Source organism: Colletotrichum paranaense (assembly GCF_030867605.1).
Source record: "Colletotrichum paranaense strain IMI 384185 chromosome Unknown Scaffold_4.1, whole genome shotgun sequence".
Taxonomy (NCBI): Eukaryota; Fungi; Ascomycota; class Sordariomycetes; order Glomerellales; family Glomerellaceae; genus Colletotrichum; species Colletotrichum paranaense.
This window is the reverse complement of record NW_026848962.1, coordinates 491,936-507,415: the sequence shown is the minus strand read 5'-3', so window position 1 is coordinate 507,415 and position 15,480 is coordinate 491,936. Positions and strand designations below refer to the sequence as shown.

Here is a 15,480-nt window from a genome sequence, read left to right as displayed (position 1 = left end):
CCAGACGATTGGGGGCGCACAACCGGGTACGCCAGTCTTGTCAATGGGACGCCGTGGCTATGTCTGGGGGAGTATATTCAGAGGCGGAATCTCGATTCGGCACCACTACCCCGTCGGTGGGCTGGGAAAGTGTAAGCGTTCCCATGAGTTTGCTGACTATTCTTAGCGAGAAGGCTTTCGAGAAGCTAGTGTTCTGAAAGAATAGAAGGTTGCAGGGTATGTATGAGCGGCAGGGGTGATCGGGATGACGAAGATTCTCGGATTAGTCGGTGAAGCGGATCGCATCGAAGAATTAGAGAGAAGTCGAAGAGAGGCATAGAGGGAGTCAAACAAACAGCATTTGAGGGTGTCGCGTTGCAGCAATGTGCTCATGCTGCACACCCCGCATGCTGGGAACTCGAGGTGATTCGATAGTCGATGTTCAGGAATGCGTTAGTAGTCGACGTGCTGAGATTCTGAACTCAACCTATCGCCGATTGGTTTTGGATGTCAGGGATGGCGGGAAAGGCGACATCATGCGGGCAGAACGCTTGGCGCGGGCGTCTTGGGGGGAGTTGAAGTCGATCTCAGCTATTAAAGCTGTGAGGCGTCCAAGTGAGTAGGGGGGATGCCAGAGAGCAGGATTGAGGTGGGAGATCCCGGTGAGCAACATTGGCGGTGGGAGACCACCACAGATAGTATTGTCACCTCACATGAACGTCGTGAGATGGTGGTGCCAGCGGCTGTGGTGAACTGCCGTTGTGAAGGTGCATTAGGCCCAGGCGAAACGGGTTCATAACACTGTCAAGCCTGTCTCGACTCCTCGCGTGGGTCGTCGTTCGGAGCGGCGTGTGGAACACGTTTTCTTCGCGACAGTCTTTCCGGCTTCGAGACTCCTTTTGCTCCGCTGACAACTCGCATACCGTTCCACAGCACCCCGGGCATTGGGTGGCGCCCCTTAATCGCTTGCAGGCTGCAAGGTGGCTAACGGCGTTTCTCTACGGCAATTTGGTCGACGACACATCTATCTTTGCTGAGGTTGACGCAATGGGAGTGTGTAAGATGGCACGCTTCAATGTAATGTCGAGATCTGGCCGAGGTGACCGGTGAGCAGATAGAGGAGCATGCAGCTGCACACCGGAGAACGTTACCTAAGACCTTGCACGAAAGGGTTGCTGAACACTTGTCCTGCAGTGGTGGTGTTTGCCATGGAAAAGGTGTGTACAAATTCGTGGGTGTGGCACGCGTGCCATGACAAACTGGGAACGCTAGCAGTCATGGCAAAGACTCAAAGGCGCGTGTGGAGGAGTACGAAGCAACGTCAGGCATTCGCAGAGTCCCCTCATTGAATGACCAGTTTAGACTGCCTCTGTTTCGAAGCTCTGCAACCTCCGTTTGAAGAGAATTGGTTCTGTATGTAATCGGTTGAGTTGTAGTGGATAGGAAGTGTAGTAATTCACTCGTCGTCACCCTTCCTTCCTGAGCCGATGAACGTTAGTCAAGGACCAATTTCTATTGGCTTCATCCATAGATGCCAATGGATTTTCCGTGGGATCTATAATTCTCTGGGTCTTCTCTGAGATAGCGTTGATATTGGACAGGAAGTTGTTTGAACACCGTTTGCTCCGGCTTCATCGTGGTTAGAAACAGCACGAGGCGATTTCAATCTCTCTGCCACTTGTTGTAAACTTGAGACACCCCGGACTGGGGATGCCCAATGGAGATCAGCGCAGTCTGAGGGGTCGGCCGGAGCCAGGTCGTTTGCATTCTCGAAGGGATCCATCCCGGATGGCCCATCGACGATCTGAGTGTCCCTCACAGAGATCCGCAGCCCCCAAAACAAAGGAGGGGTGACAACCTGGGACCGGCGGCGCCGTCAAGAGGACCCTATGGTCAAGCAGGAACGCAGGAAACCGCGGGCAGCGAGTATTAAACGCAAACACAGCTTTAGGCGGAGACTTTTCTGTTTTTGATAGGGCCAACAGGCTGAGGTGCCGTGTTACCGCGAATGTGACGGTGTATTCCGAATAGAATGCACCAAAAGGGCTATCTCGTGGCACGATAGGATACTAGCAAGCCACCCATGGCTATGTCGCGACGAGGGTGTTGAGTATTGACACTTCGAGAGGAGGTTTCCTCTCCAATTAGCTACGACACCTCTTGATGAGGAGACCAGCTGATGGTGTCTCACCACGATGGCATGGGCTGGGACGGGAAGCCCCAATGCAAGTGCCATCTAGCATGCCCTGCACTTTTGTTCCCGGCGGGACCAACGTGCGGCATCGGCTTGTACTGACTAACCGGCGGAAACGCGGATGTCATCCATCCAAAGTCGAGCGGTGTCAGCTAGACAAACGAGGGTTGCGTGGGTTGTTGCTAACCAAAAGGCCCCCTGTACTCTGTCATAGGTGGTACTGAATTACGTTGCTCGACAACGGAATTGGACTGGAGGAGTGACCGTTGAAAAATAGTGGTGCTCTAGCTTGTTGTCCTTGTGTCTCCTGTGACGGACCATGTGGATAGTGGCCTCGGCTTCGGCGTTGGAAGGCGGGGGCTGAGAGCTGGAGGACCGAAGATGGGACAGCCGTGTTTGCGAGAATGGCATTTGGCTGGTGGACCCTTGGAGAGATGTCTTTGGAGGGTCCGGTTGAGTTGGTGGTAAATAAGCCGCGCCCATCTCCGTATTAATGATCCATGGGCCATGAATGGCATTTTGCGAGAGACAGGCATGTTTGGCTAGCGTGCCGCGCAAGGGAGCAGGAGGAGCAGAGTTTCCCATGTGGTCGTGTCAAACTTTGGGCTGGTGTTTCTGGCGCTCTCCCTTGGTGTAAAGACAAGGTCGTCTTGGGCTGAAGTTTGAAGAAGGGGTGCAGTACGTGTATCATGTCGGAAGTAAAGGCAAAAGAGCAACACTGCAGAGAGGGGACGAAAGCGTTGATTTGCCCGCCGAGTCCGTTCTTGTTATCATTTAGAGGGCGCAAGGGATATGGATAGCAACACCAGAGATAAGGAAAGCAAAACAAAGCTCGAGAGATATGATACGACCGACTCTTTGCCGAGCACGGTGACTGTCGCTCTATCCGTACAAACACCAGAAGGGTTGCGTGTGGGTGTGCGAAAGGCCGGGAGTTGAGGGTGGTAGGGCGAGGCAGGCCGTGGGTTTGGAGGGTCTCGATGCATGGTGTACTGTATAAGTGTTGCTGCGCAGGATTTCTTGCATGGCCGTTATTGATTTTCGTCTTGTCCTTGGTAACTCGTTTCTTTTCCCGGGTTGCCGTCTTCCTCTTCCTCCTCCTTTTCCTGTCCCCACCCCTCCGCGGGTCTTCGGAGCCCCCCGATTTCTCCGTCTCCCTGATACCTGGGATGCCAATGAGGCACATGAGTGACGGGCGACGTGTGTCGTGACTCCTGAGGCAGTTGGAAAGAGACCGTGATGGCGATGAGGCAAAGAAACAAAGGGTATCCGTAAAGGCAGCTCCGTGCTGGTGATACTGAGTGAGAACGGAACCTTGAAGCAAGAAGCCTGGGACTGACCACAACAACTCTGCCCTGTCCGCTGGACCGTTGTTGATTTGTTTCCAGCGGACAAAACCTCCGAGTGGTCACCCCCAAGTGGCTGCCACTCCACCAGCCCAGCGAAGCCGAAGCGTGATGCAATGGCCAGGGCTCAGGGCAGGGCCAGTGTCCCGATTCCCGTCTCGTCCAATGTGTGACTCGAGGTGGTGCGGTGGTGAGGTGGTGGTCTTCTCCGCCCTCTCTCTTGTCCCGTCTTTTCTACCTGCTGTACGTACCCCGTGCCTATGAATACACAGTAGGTACCTTACACTGCCTTACCTGCCCAGCCAAGTGCCTACCTACCGTGTAGGTAGCGTCAAGTGAGGGCAAGTACCTAGCTAGGTACGGCAGGCGGGCACCTTCTTGGATTCTCCTCTGCTCCTGCCCCTTCCCTTCCCTTTCCTTCCACCTTTCTGCCTTCCCATCCCCTCCACTTCCCCCAAAAAAGCCCCAAAAAGTCACACCCGACTCCCCGACACCCTCGCTCGTGTTTTAGCTACCGAGCTAACTGATTATGGCCCTAGACTGCATTGAGTAGAAGTACGCGGCGTCGCATACAGATTTGGCGTGTTATGCATGTACATCTACTGGGTCGAGCTTGGTGCATACTTCTTTGATTGGCCAGACGGTCCCCTTATCCCCGCTTTATTCACCCACCCTGACCACCAAATGCTTCTCAAGACCCATAATAAGGACGCGACCACTGAGCACCTCTTGCCCTGCTTGCTTCGAGGCGTGGATAGTGCTGGCTCGGTTTGACTGGGCTCTTGCCGACCTGATTGACCTGGAGAGTTTCTCCTCTGTACCTTCCACCCACGTACCTTAACTGAGGGCTGCTAAGTGCTAAACGCAAAAAGGCCAACGTAAAGACGGTAATGAGTGACTGACACCATCATCACAAAGGGCCACCCTGCGGCGTGAACTTTTGCCTGTGCCGTTCCCTGGGTTCTTTTTTTTTTTTCTTCCTACCAGAATTTTCTCTTGGTGTTTTGTTTGACGACGACACACAAGGTCCAGTACGGCCAAAGACCTTTGCGAGCTCTGGCCCTGACTGCAACGCCTATCGTCGCGTTCACCTTCGCGTCTCCCCTCGTCGACTCATTCCGTCCTCGCCCGTCTTTCGAATAGACAACGAAGAAACCTTGGTCGGTCGGTCCACCAGAACCACCACCCCGATTGGCATTCGATCACCTTCACTTCCACCCACGTCGAGCCCACCCCTTCCGATTCCCAAGCTCCTTTCCTGGAGTCTTCGACCGCTCGTCGCCAACATTACCTTCAGTTCTCTTTCCACGCCTCCGCACCAGAGTGGGCAGTGTCTTGTGTCCAACACTAGAGCTCCCATCGCTACTTTGTGCCTTGGACCCTTTCGCTTCGATTCCCGTCATGTCTCGTGGTCTGGCTTGCCTTTAGTCTTGGCCCTTTGCCAGACAACCTGGCTCTTACTCGGTCTTTCGAGTTGAACCAATTCGCGACTTGCAACAGCCACGACATCTTCACGCCCTACCTCGAACACACACTCTCCAGACAGTCCTCGCTTGCCGAGACCATTCAAAACGGCCAATGGTATCGAAACAATCCGGGATCTCGCCCGCTTCTCTCCCACAATGGAACCACCGCAACTCAACATGCTGGCGCCACCGGCCGTGACCTCTCTCCGGGCACAGGCCGGCGTCATGGAACGGTCTTTGAGCGAAGATATCCGAGAGGAACGAGAAGAACTACGTGAAGCTGCCGAGCAGACTCTCAATGTCATTCTTGACCTCAACCTCGACGGCACTATTCGATGGGTCAGCCCGTCATGGACCGATGTGATAGGCACTCTGCCCGACTCGGTCAAAGGAACTGCGATAGCCGATCTGATCGTCAGCGAGAACAAGACGGCATTCGCGGATACCGTAGAGTACATGAAGAAGGACGACTCGCGGAGCCACAGAGTACGCTTCGCCGTCACAATGGGTCCACTATCCAGGTTGCTACCCGTTGAAGGCCTTCAAGACCAGGAGCCCAATGAGGCTGACGGAGGGGTTCCCGAGGCCATTGATCTGGAAGCCCAGGGCATCATGGTTTACGATGGTGTCTCGGGAGGAGAGAGTCATGTAAGTATCCGTACTGCCGTTACCAGCCTGCCTTTTTTGTTAACAAGGCGCCTGCTAGACTATGTGGATGATTCGACCCTATATTGCACCCAGAGAGATCAAGATTGACCTCCCTGCTGTGATTGTCGACTCTCTTGGATCTGGTGCTGAAGTCCTCGCAAGCTATCTCACGCAGCTAGCCGAGTCTGGCGTCGATGACCCCGAAAACCACCCGCCGCCTTTGCCCGTTCTGTGCCGTATTTGCGAGCGACAAATTTCTCCTTGGTGGTTCGAAAAACATACCGACTTGTGTCTGCAGGAGCATCGGGCAGAGATGGATGTACAGATGGCGCAGGACAGTTTGACGGACCACCGACACTCCATTGTGAAAGTTCTCGATGCTCTCGAGGCGAGAAAAAGCCGGCCACTCACAGGCGACCAACTATCTGGCCCTGCTGCTGAGTACAAGGGCCTGCCAATCGGTCCTCCTCTATCAGCCTCGTCATCCCCCGGGAGTTCCGTTTCGCAATCGAGAGAGAGATCAGGTGGGTTCGGTCATTCCAGAGCTCGATCTTTCGCCATCAGACGTCCTCAAGCAAGGATCGTAGAGTTGCTCCTTGACCTCTGCGATACCGCCATTGAAGTCAGCACTCCAGCGGTGAAGGAGGCTTCGTCGCAAAACCCTGGCGAGATCAGGACGCAATCTCCTCAGTCCGAGTCCCGCATCTCACAAGTCATGCAATGGCAATCTCCCAGCACCAATACTCTGGAACAGGAGCAGGGCCTGGCTCTGCTCTGCGCCGACACTGAAAAGGCCGCGAAAACCAAGGTTGAAGCCGTCTTCAGACACCGGAAAATCATCGAGTATGCGGAGCGCATTAGGATTGAATTCGCGGTCATCGTCCAGGACTGCATAGATGAAGCAATGCGGAAAGCAGCTCGAATCGCAGCTGGTCGGCTGAGCGATTCGACTGAAGACGAGGAAGAGGAACAAGCTACACCGGCGCAAGAGGAGCTCTTCTTCCAAGGATCATTTGAAAATCCTTCAGCCCTCGCGGCTGCTCTGCAAAATGTCAGCCTCAATGACAACAACGACAGGCCAAGACCTACCTCTTTTGTGGAATCTGCGCGCTCGAGCAGCCCTAGAGAGTGTCCGACGCCAAGATCGAATTTGGGTGGTCTGAACCCAACTGCACCTGCCCGCGAGTCCCGGCGAGAGTCGTTGCTTTTCGAGAGTGACGCTGGAGACAGCGATGGAAGTATCCGCTCTTCTTCTGTGACTTCTCGACAGCCACCGCGTACCGACTCTCCGATATCTGAGTTTGGCGATCTTCGTCGTGCAGCTAGCTCAAGACAGCATCATCGTAGAAGCATCATTCTGCCCGGTACGTCTTCACCTCGACGACAGGAGTCACCTTCGCGTATGAATCAACCGTCGTCCCCTCTACGAATCATCAAGCCACGCAATTTCCCGTTTCCACAAGATGGCATTACATCACCAGAAGCATCACCCTTGCTACCCGGGAGTGATTTCAGCTCTCCAGCTCATTTGCCAGCAAACCACCACCGGCGACAGTCCTCAGCAGCCATGTCCGAGTTTGTCATGAAAGGTCCACCATCCCCTAGAATGGCTGCCCACCAGCCTCCTCCTCAGGCAAGGCCGGCGCCTCCTTCCATCAAAGATTTCGAGATCATCAAGCCAATCAGCAAAGGCGCTTTTGGCAGTGTCTACTTGTCCAAGAAGAAGTCAACTGGAGAATACTTCGCTATCAAAGTGTTGAAGAAGGCAGACATGGTTGCCAAGAATCAGGTGGGCAATGTCAAGGCTGAACGCGCCATCATGATGTGGCAAGGCACCAGCGAATTCGTCGCTAAGCTCTACTGGACCTTTTCCAGCAAAGATTACCTGTATCTCGTGATGGAGTATCTCAACGGTGGCGACTGTGCGTCTCTGATCAAGGTTCTGGGTGGTCTGCCAGAAGACTGGGTGAAGAAATATCTGGGTGAGGTGGTTCTTGGCGTGGAACACCTGCATAGTCGGAGCATCATTCACCGCGATCTCAAGCCAGACAATTTGCTCATCGACCAAAAGGGTCACCTGAAACTCACGGATTTCGGTTTATCGCGCATGGGGTTAGTTGGGCGACAGAAGCGAGCGCTGGACAATCAGAATTCCGATCCCACGCCTGATCTCCTCAAGCAGGGGCCATTTGCCCGCTCAGCATCTCTGGCATCGTCTCGGTCAACCTCGCTTGACCTTCATGGTCATACTCACTCACCTAGCATGACGCCGCAGATGACACCTGACACTGGCTCCAGCGGGGGTCAGCCCTCATACTTCGCCTTGGGAGGGCCGGAGGCCCGACGAGTCTCCAGCCAGCGTAGCGATAGCGGTGGCAGCGAAACTCTTGCTCGCATGCTCAACAGCTTTACGTTGACCGATCAAGAGCACAATGTCCCGGCCCAAAACGCGCAGCTGACGCAGGATGATGCGAATGAAAGCACCGGACAACCGTCGCCAGACATGGCGGCACTCCACCACACCAGCACTCAGTCCAGCATTGACTACCTGGGAAAGAATACCCCGCCTCAGTCTACGATGATGCCTCCGCCGATGGCCCTATTCGATCCCGAAGACACCAACCGCCGTTTTGTGGGGACACCCGACTACCTCGCCCCCGAGACTATCAACGGTGAGAAGCAAGACGAGACCAGTGATTGGTGGTCTGTTGGCTGCATCATGTTTGAATTCCTCTACGGATTTCCGCCATTCCATGCCGACGAAGCCGAGCAAGTCTTCGAGAATATCCTGGCACGCAAAATTCAGTGGCCGGATGAGAACGAATGCGAACCAATCTCAGATGAGGCGAAAGATCTGATTAACAAGCTGCTCTGTATGGAGCCCCAGTCGCGCCTTGGAGCCAATCGAGAGGATAAGTTCCCTTGCGGTGGAGACGAGATTCGCAGCCACTCTTGGTTTGAGGGCGTCAACTGGGACACTTTGTTGGAGGATGAAGCTCAGTTCGTTCCCCAGCTCGAGCACCCCGAAGATACCGAATACTTTGATGCTCGTGGCGCCGTATTGCAGTCCTTTGCCGAAGAGATGGAGGATCAGCTCTCGCCGCCGGTTTCTGGCGCAGGCTCAGACTATCATGACCGGCCGCATGACGCCTTGTCCAGGGTCCGATCTCAAGTCAACTCGATTAAACGCAACTTGATGCCTCTCCACATTCCTCCACACGTTCGGGACTTGAAGAGTAGACGGCTTAGTGAGCCTGTAGTTGCCGATGACTTTGGTAGCTTCGCCTTCAAGAATCTTCCTGTGCTCGAGAAGGCCAACAAGGACGTCATTCAGAAACTTAGAGCAGAGGCATTGGCATCTCAAAATAAACCTACCGTCGTGAGTCCAGGCGGCAGTGTTACTTCGCCTGGCCCAGCTCTCGAGGGCAGTCCGGTACTTGCCAATCCTATTCAAAGAACGATTTCCAACGCGAAGAACCGACCTCAATCACCGTCCGGCCTCAGTCATGCGGCCTCGTCTCCGAGCAGGGCATCTCAGCCATCGTCGCCATTACTAGTCTCTTTCGTCGCAGGCCAAGGCAGCGAAGGCCGGCGCAAGGCCTCCAGCAACTCCTCCAGCCTTTCACAGCAATCGAGCGCTCATCAGCCCACGTCTCTCGACATTCCTCGAGTGCCACCGAGCCTGCAGAAGGCAGCAACAAGTGTAGCCGCATCCCCCGTCAAGGGTCGTGGGGCTGCACCTCCACCGCCGCTGGCCCTCTCGCCGCAGAAGATCGTGTCAACGCCCAGACAGGCCTCCAGCAGCCGATCGAGATCTTTGACTGTTGGCTCGCAATCCCAAGAGGGGAGCCCCATTACCTCTGACGTTCTATCACACCACCGCAATCGTCGCAGCCAGGTCTTCGACATGTCACCTTCGTCGTCCGACAATGAAGGCGAAAAGCACAACGCACTTCTCCGAGTGCAGCGTCGCCGCCAGAGTTCCCGTCGCCTTTCCCAAATCGCATTTGACGGGGGCCCGATGTTCCGCCCACTGGATGTCTTAATCTGCGAGGATCATCCGGTCTCTCGCATGGTCATGGAAAAGCTCCTGGAGAAGTTGCGCTGCCGTACCATTTCGGTATCGAATGGATCAGAAGCTGTCAGATACGCCATGAGCGAGATCAAGTTTGATATCATCTTCTTGGAGTATAGGTTGCCTCAGATCAATGGCGCTGATGTAGCCCGCATGATTCGGGAGACTAAGAACACGAACTCGCATACGCCCATCGTCGCAATTACGGCCTATCTCAAAGAGTTGCAGGCTCCGCATTACTTTGATTCACTGATTGAGAAGCCTATCTCGAGTTCTAAGCTCACAGAAGTGCTCAAGAATCTTTGTCAGTGGAAGCCGGAATCGCCTGGCGTCAACTTCTCGATGTCACTTGGACACTCTCACCCTGTGCCCTCTGGCCTTCGTCAAACCAGCTCTCGAACAGACGATAGCCCGACATCGAGTTCATCGCTGTACGCTGGACGACCAGGTAGCAGCCTCATCACTTCGCGTGAGGACTCCATCAGTTCTAGTCTCTTCGGCGACTCCGAGTCAGTGTCGACAGATGATGTGCCAGTGGTGATCAGCAGAAAGGCTACTGGCGACTGGGACGAAGGTGGCCTGGGTATCAGCCAGGATGAAGTTATTCAACCGGTCAAATCACCGAAGTCACTGCCGCAGCTCCCACAACTGGTGACGCAGCAGTCTGCTCCGGGGCAGCTGGAGCACACTCGACGATCGGCACCGCCGCCTTCGGTAGAGAAGCTGAAAGCCCGGAAAGAGCACATGGAGAAACGCCTTGCCGAGGGTACAGATTCGGCTGACGATGAAGATGAAGAGCTTGGCTCCGGCCGTGACAAGCTATTCCGAGGCAAACCCTTACTGCCGAGCTCTAAGCTAGGAATCGAGATGATGAGGGCCGATAGCCACGACAGTATCACTTTTGGGTCCGAGAGTACGCCGGAGCCTGTCACACAAGTTGTGACACCTTCCAAGGAAATCGACATGCCTTCGTACGAGACTTTGCGGTCAGCAGCCACGCGTACGCCCCCGGATAGTGGCATAAGCTCAGAAGACAAGACACTCGGCCCCGGCGTTGACGAGACGCCAAAGCCGCTGCCGACAAACAGAGAGAACGCAGACGAAGAGCCAACGCCAAAATCTTTGGTGGATCGATCTGCGGCACCGGAGAACTAGAGCACAGGAGCGCTCGCATATCTAGCCAAAAGGATGCGGAGACATTTACCAGCCGACAAAGCGAGTTATGTTTAAGGCCGTCTCCAGCAGATATGGAACTTTTTTTTTCTTCTTTTTGTTCAGTTGTTTACCCGACAGCGAGGCGTTTAGCGGGGACAACAGCAACACGCAGACTGCATCATTTCCTTGAGTTGATGGGGACTGGGAAGGATCATGGCGTTTATGGTTTTGCTTTCGCAGGTTCAGCCCGAAGGTCTCCTAAGGGAGGATGCGGGATTGAAGGACTGGGAGGTCTTCTATTCCATTACATGTTTTTGCATTCGTGTGCAGGGCGGATGAGAGGATGCCGCACTGCCCTGCATCCCAACTTTCATTCTTCTGCACAGAATTCTTTGGGCAACTCACTCAACACCGCACACCACTCCCGACTTTATCTCCTTTTTTTCCTTTCTATATTGTTCTGTGTCTACACGATTTAGGCTTTCTCCTACAAACTGCATCTGGTTAACGAGAAGAGATGGACGGGGTCGATATTTCGGACGCGGCGGGGTTCTGTGACAGAAACTTGGCCTTTGCTAGACACGAGAAAAACAAACCGGGCAGACATGCTCGGCAATTGCTTATCGATCTATCATACTTAGCGCCGAGGGGAAGACTCTTGTTTCTCTCTTCTTTTTGCGTCATGGTTTTTGCATTCGGGTCTGACGCAGTGCCGCCGAAAATAGGGGGAGTCACGGCTGACTCAAAACAAAAGCCTCTTTTAAAAAACAAAACAAGACTGAATATAAGTATCATCAAACTGCAATGACGTTGATGGCTACGGCCACGCTTCCGCTCTCACCGAGACTCTAATAAAGTGTACTACTTGTGTGTATGCAACTTTCTGTCTGTTCTGGAGATGACAAAATAAGGTATGATGATGGCCATCCAAAGACACGATCCAAGGAGGCAACCTACGTGCTTTACCTACCTGAGGTACATCATCTCGTTTTTCCCCATCGGCATACTATTCATGGGATGACCCGAACAGTGGCAAGGCGTGGCTGAGCACGTCACGGAGGGGGAGGGGAAGGGAGCTCTCGGACTCTTGGCGGTCGAAGCGACGACGGATTTCACAACTTTTCTTGGGATTCTTGAAGAGACGGAGGACCTTGCCTTTGTGACCTTTGAGACCGTTGGGGAGTGGCAAGGCCTCTTTTTGGCTCGTCTGATGATATTCAAAGTGAGGCAATCATGGGGTCGATAAGGTGCCTCTGAGAAACGAAGGTCCGGCCCGTCATGTGGCGGCGGCGATCTTACTTGGTTTCATGATCATGACAGCTGGGAGAAGGTAGATCACACGCATATGTATATATTGAGGTTGTGTTGAGTTGGATGCTGGGATGTGATTTAATGCTATTGGAATTGATCTTCTCCTTTCTCCGTGGAGATGGTTTGGGCAGTCTATAATAGGAAGACATCACGCTACGAAGCCTAGCTCACTTGCGAAAGAGAGTGGAATAGGCCTCCCCCCTCTTTTGCCTACAAGCTCACGGTCTCCAGGATGAGGGGGTAATGCCTGAACCGGGGATAATTCGCCGGGCGGACGAAGAGCATGCGGAGATAATTATGATTTTTAAGGTGTTCGGGCCAAAGGATTGAGTTTACCGGCGCACTAGATTGGCAGCCGTCCCTTACGTGCATGGTGAGTTGGAGGAGGACTACACTAAGCCTCCTGTACAGGACTCAGTCTAGAGGGCGAGCGATGAGAGCAAAGATGGAGGAGGGTGTATAGCAGCGAATGCAGAGGCAGAGTCAAGCTAGAATGTGGAATCCGGGGGAAGAAGGGATCGATGATGTCGGCGACGATGCGGTGGAGAGCAGTCGGTTCATGCCATCATTGGCTCAAAGTACTGTGTTTGATTTCATCTCAAGTGTGCTTGCTTTAACAGCAAAAGTCTTGTCCTATATCATTCTGATGAAATGCTATTATTTAGAGTTTATGGTGCATGTTTTGAGATGCTTGTAGATTTTCATCCGCTCCTTGATATTTATATCTACTTTGGGGGGGGGGGGGATGTTATGTGTTACTAGGTTGAGAAGCTGAGGTCTCTGACATGGTCCTTGCCAGCGTAGGAGTGAGCATGAAAGAGCATGAGATGAGGGTATGAAGGATTGAGTAAGACCTCGAGAGAAGATGTGAGGACAGGAGGGAGTGAGAATGAGAATGAGAGTGAGGAAGGGAGAGTGAGACGAAGAGTGCAAAGAAGCTTTGCCAATGTACGTGGCGGCCGAGGCTTGTGTGAAAATCGTGTGGACTTGGCACTTGGCGCTTGGCGGTGCGACGTTGACGACGACAGCTGCGGTGCTAGGAACGAGGGGAGACGACGACGTTGCGACTGAGGGAAAAAGAGGAAAACGGGCACGCGAGCACTTCCTCGATGGCGGCTAGCACAGGCTGCAAAGGAAAATTGGCAAAAGGCTTGGCGATGGCTCGGCATGCGGGAAGGACCAAGGGTTAGTGTGGAAGATTCCTCGCATAGTTAGTTAATTTGCCGTACGATGGATGAATTTTTTCAATTTTTCGTCGTCGTGTTTTCGAGGTTCGTCAACGCCGTCAACGCAAGCCCCTTCATGCAGCCACAACGTGCATGGGAGGAGACTAGGCCATGCCGGAAGTGCGGGTTTGCTGGGAGTCAATAGATCTGGCACGTTTTCGTTTTAGGGACGGTGATTGGCTGGATCTGGATGACTTTTGTTTCGGCGGTTCTTGTACTTCCTTTAAGCTCGTCCATGGGCGGCAGGCGGGCAAAAGGTGGCATGCCACGAGTGGAGCCTCACCTCCGTCGAGAAAGAAAAAAAAAAAGGTGCCGTGTGTGGGTAGCAGCGGGGTTATTTTATGGGGAGGACGAGGAGGAATGCTGGCGAGAGATTGGTCCGACGATCCATCCGTCACCTTCTGTTCGGTCGCTTGTTGGTCACTTGTATCTTTTTTCCTTCTTGACAGGAAGGCACGCGGAAGGGGAAGGGGAGGGGAGGAGCGGCCAGGCCAGACCAGACCAGTAGAGCAGCGGCGGAGGACTGGAGTGACAGTCTGCAGTCTGCAGCATCGTGCTCTTTCTCCTCCTTTCCCCTCCGCTCGCCTTGCTGCAGGTTGGGACATGGGGGTGTTGCTCTTTCTGCAGCCGCAATTGGCGGGGCGAGTCAGCAGGACATGGAACACCTGAGCTCTTCTGCTCAACGACAACGACTGCGACTGACTGCATGCGGTTGACCTCGGCCGGGAGAGGGAAACGAAGATAGCTTACGGAGAATCATTGTTTGGGAGAGATTGGGGGGAAAGGGGATCAGTCAGGTCGAGAAGCACAAGGCGGGGGATCCAGGCATGGCAAAGATGGGAGGTTTCTAAAAGAGACTCGGTGGAAGGGGACTGCCTGTCTTGCATGTGTTGGCCCATGGAGACAGATTGTGCCTCGTGGGATTTGGAGTTTGAAAGCTGAAGCCTGAGCTCTATTGCACACACTTACTATTACGCGACTGCCTTACACTGCCTTCACAGCATTCTGGAGTTGAGGCGGAAATGGCAAATGATGGCCAGTGCTTGAAAGTAACATAAAAATAAAAAAGACTGCCCTTCAACGTGTGACTCTCGTTTTGTCTGTGACGGCCACAGTTGCAGTTCAGAGTATTTTGGATTCCTTCCCCCCGCGTGCCCTCGCACATCATCCACAGCACATGGTACGATTTTGGCCGAATTGGCAACGGGAACTGTCAAAGCTGATGGCTGCCAAGAGGTGTACAAAGGTACCTTCCTCTCGTTAGGTATCATGGTAGGTATCCGGAGTCCGTACGGAGCAAGTACATATCGGGTGAGGTGTCGTGTGAGAGAGAGCATCGGCGGTGGCAGGCTGGATCTCGGAGCGGTGGACAAGGGCAAGGTAAGGCAGGCGAGGCAGGATCTTCGGGAGCGACAACCTGGAAAGACCCAACGGGCCTAGCAGCTACTTGCTACCGCAGCTGGCTCGCATTTTACCTGCTTTCTTTCCTCTTCGGCTCTTCCTGTGCTGTACGTACTCCGCAGCCTGTGCGGCTTTGCCTCCAAGGTCCAACCAGGTGACGTAGAGCTAGTGTGCCCCGCCCGTTTTCGGGTTTGACCGCAGCTGGTCCCTGTGTCATTTTTCTGGTCTTCCCTCCAGGCTTTCCAGCTTGGTTTTTTTTATCAATCTTTTTTTTTTTCTTAGCTGGTGCTCACTCAATCCAGCTAGTCCAAAACCAAATAAAGATGGGAAAATAATAAAAACAAACCACACACTCTGGCTCTGAACCCAAAGCTCAAACTCGGCTTGTCTTGCCTTGCACAAATACCTACCCGTACACAATATACACAGACACGCCTCTTCAATGGCCACCCGTGTCGCCTCTTACCTCATCACACTCCTCTTCTGGCCCTGACGCCCTGGGGGTTATGGGTCTTCCCACACTTATTCACCTTGATCACAAGGCGAGGTATCCGTACACCGTAGCCGTACACGGTACAATGAGAAGAAAGTGGAGGGAAGCTGCCATGAGCACGTCCGAGGTCGCGGCGAACTCTGAGAGGAAGCATGAGCAACCCAAAGGGTCCTCGTACATTCACTC

The 15,480-nt window shown here is 53.7% G+C and overlaps 2 protein-coding genes across 2 annotated transcripts; both read left to right on the top strand.

The window, feature by feature from the left end:
- Positions 1 to 3,153: 3,153 nt before the first annotated feature.
- Positions 3,154 to 3,384, top strand: CPAR01_05144 (uncharacterized protein; the record flags this gene model as incomplete). Its single annotated transcript, XM_060489423.1, has 1 exon — positions 3,154 to 3,384. One exon carries the CDS (start codon positions 3,154 to 3,156, stop codon positions 3,382 to 3,384), a length of 231 nt encoding a protein of 76 aa, XP_060350889.1.
- Positions 3,385 to 5,021: 1,637 nt separating this feature from the next.
- On the top strand, positions 5,022 to 10,863 carry CPAR01_05143 (uncharacterized protein; the record flags this gene model as incomplete). Its single annotated transcript, XM_060489422.1, has 2 exons — positions 5,022 to 5,633; positions 5,692 to 10,863. Coding segments are annotated over 2 exons (5,784 nt in total), but the record flags the coding sequence as incomplete, so codon positions are not given.
- Positions 10,864 to 15,480: the final 4,617 nt, after the last annotated feature.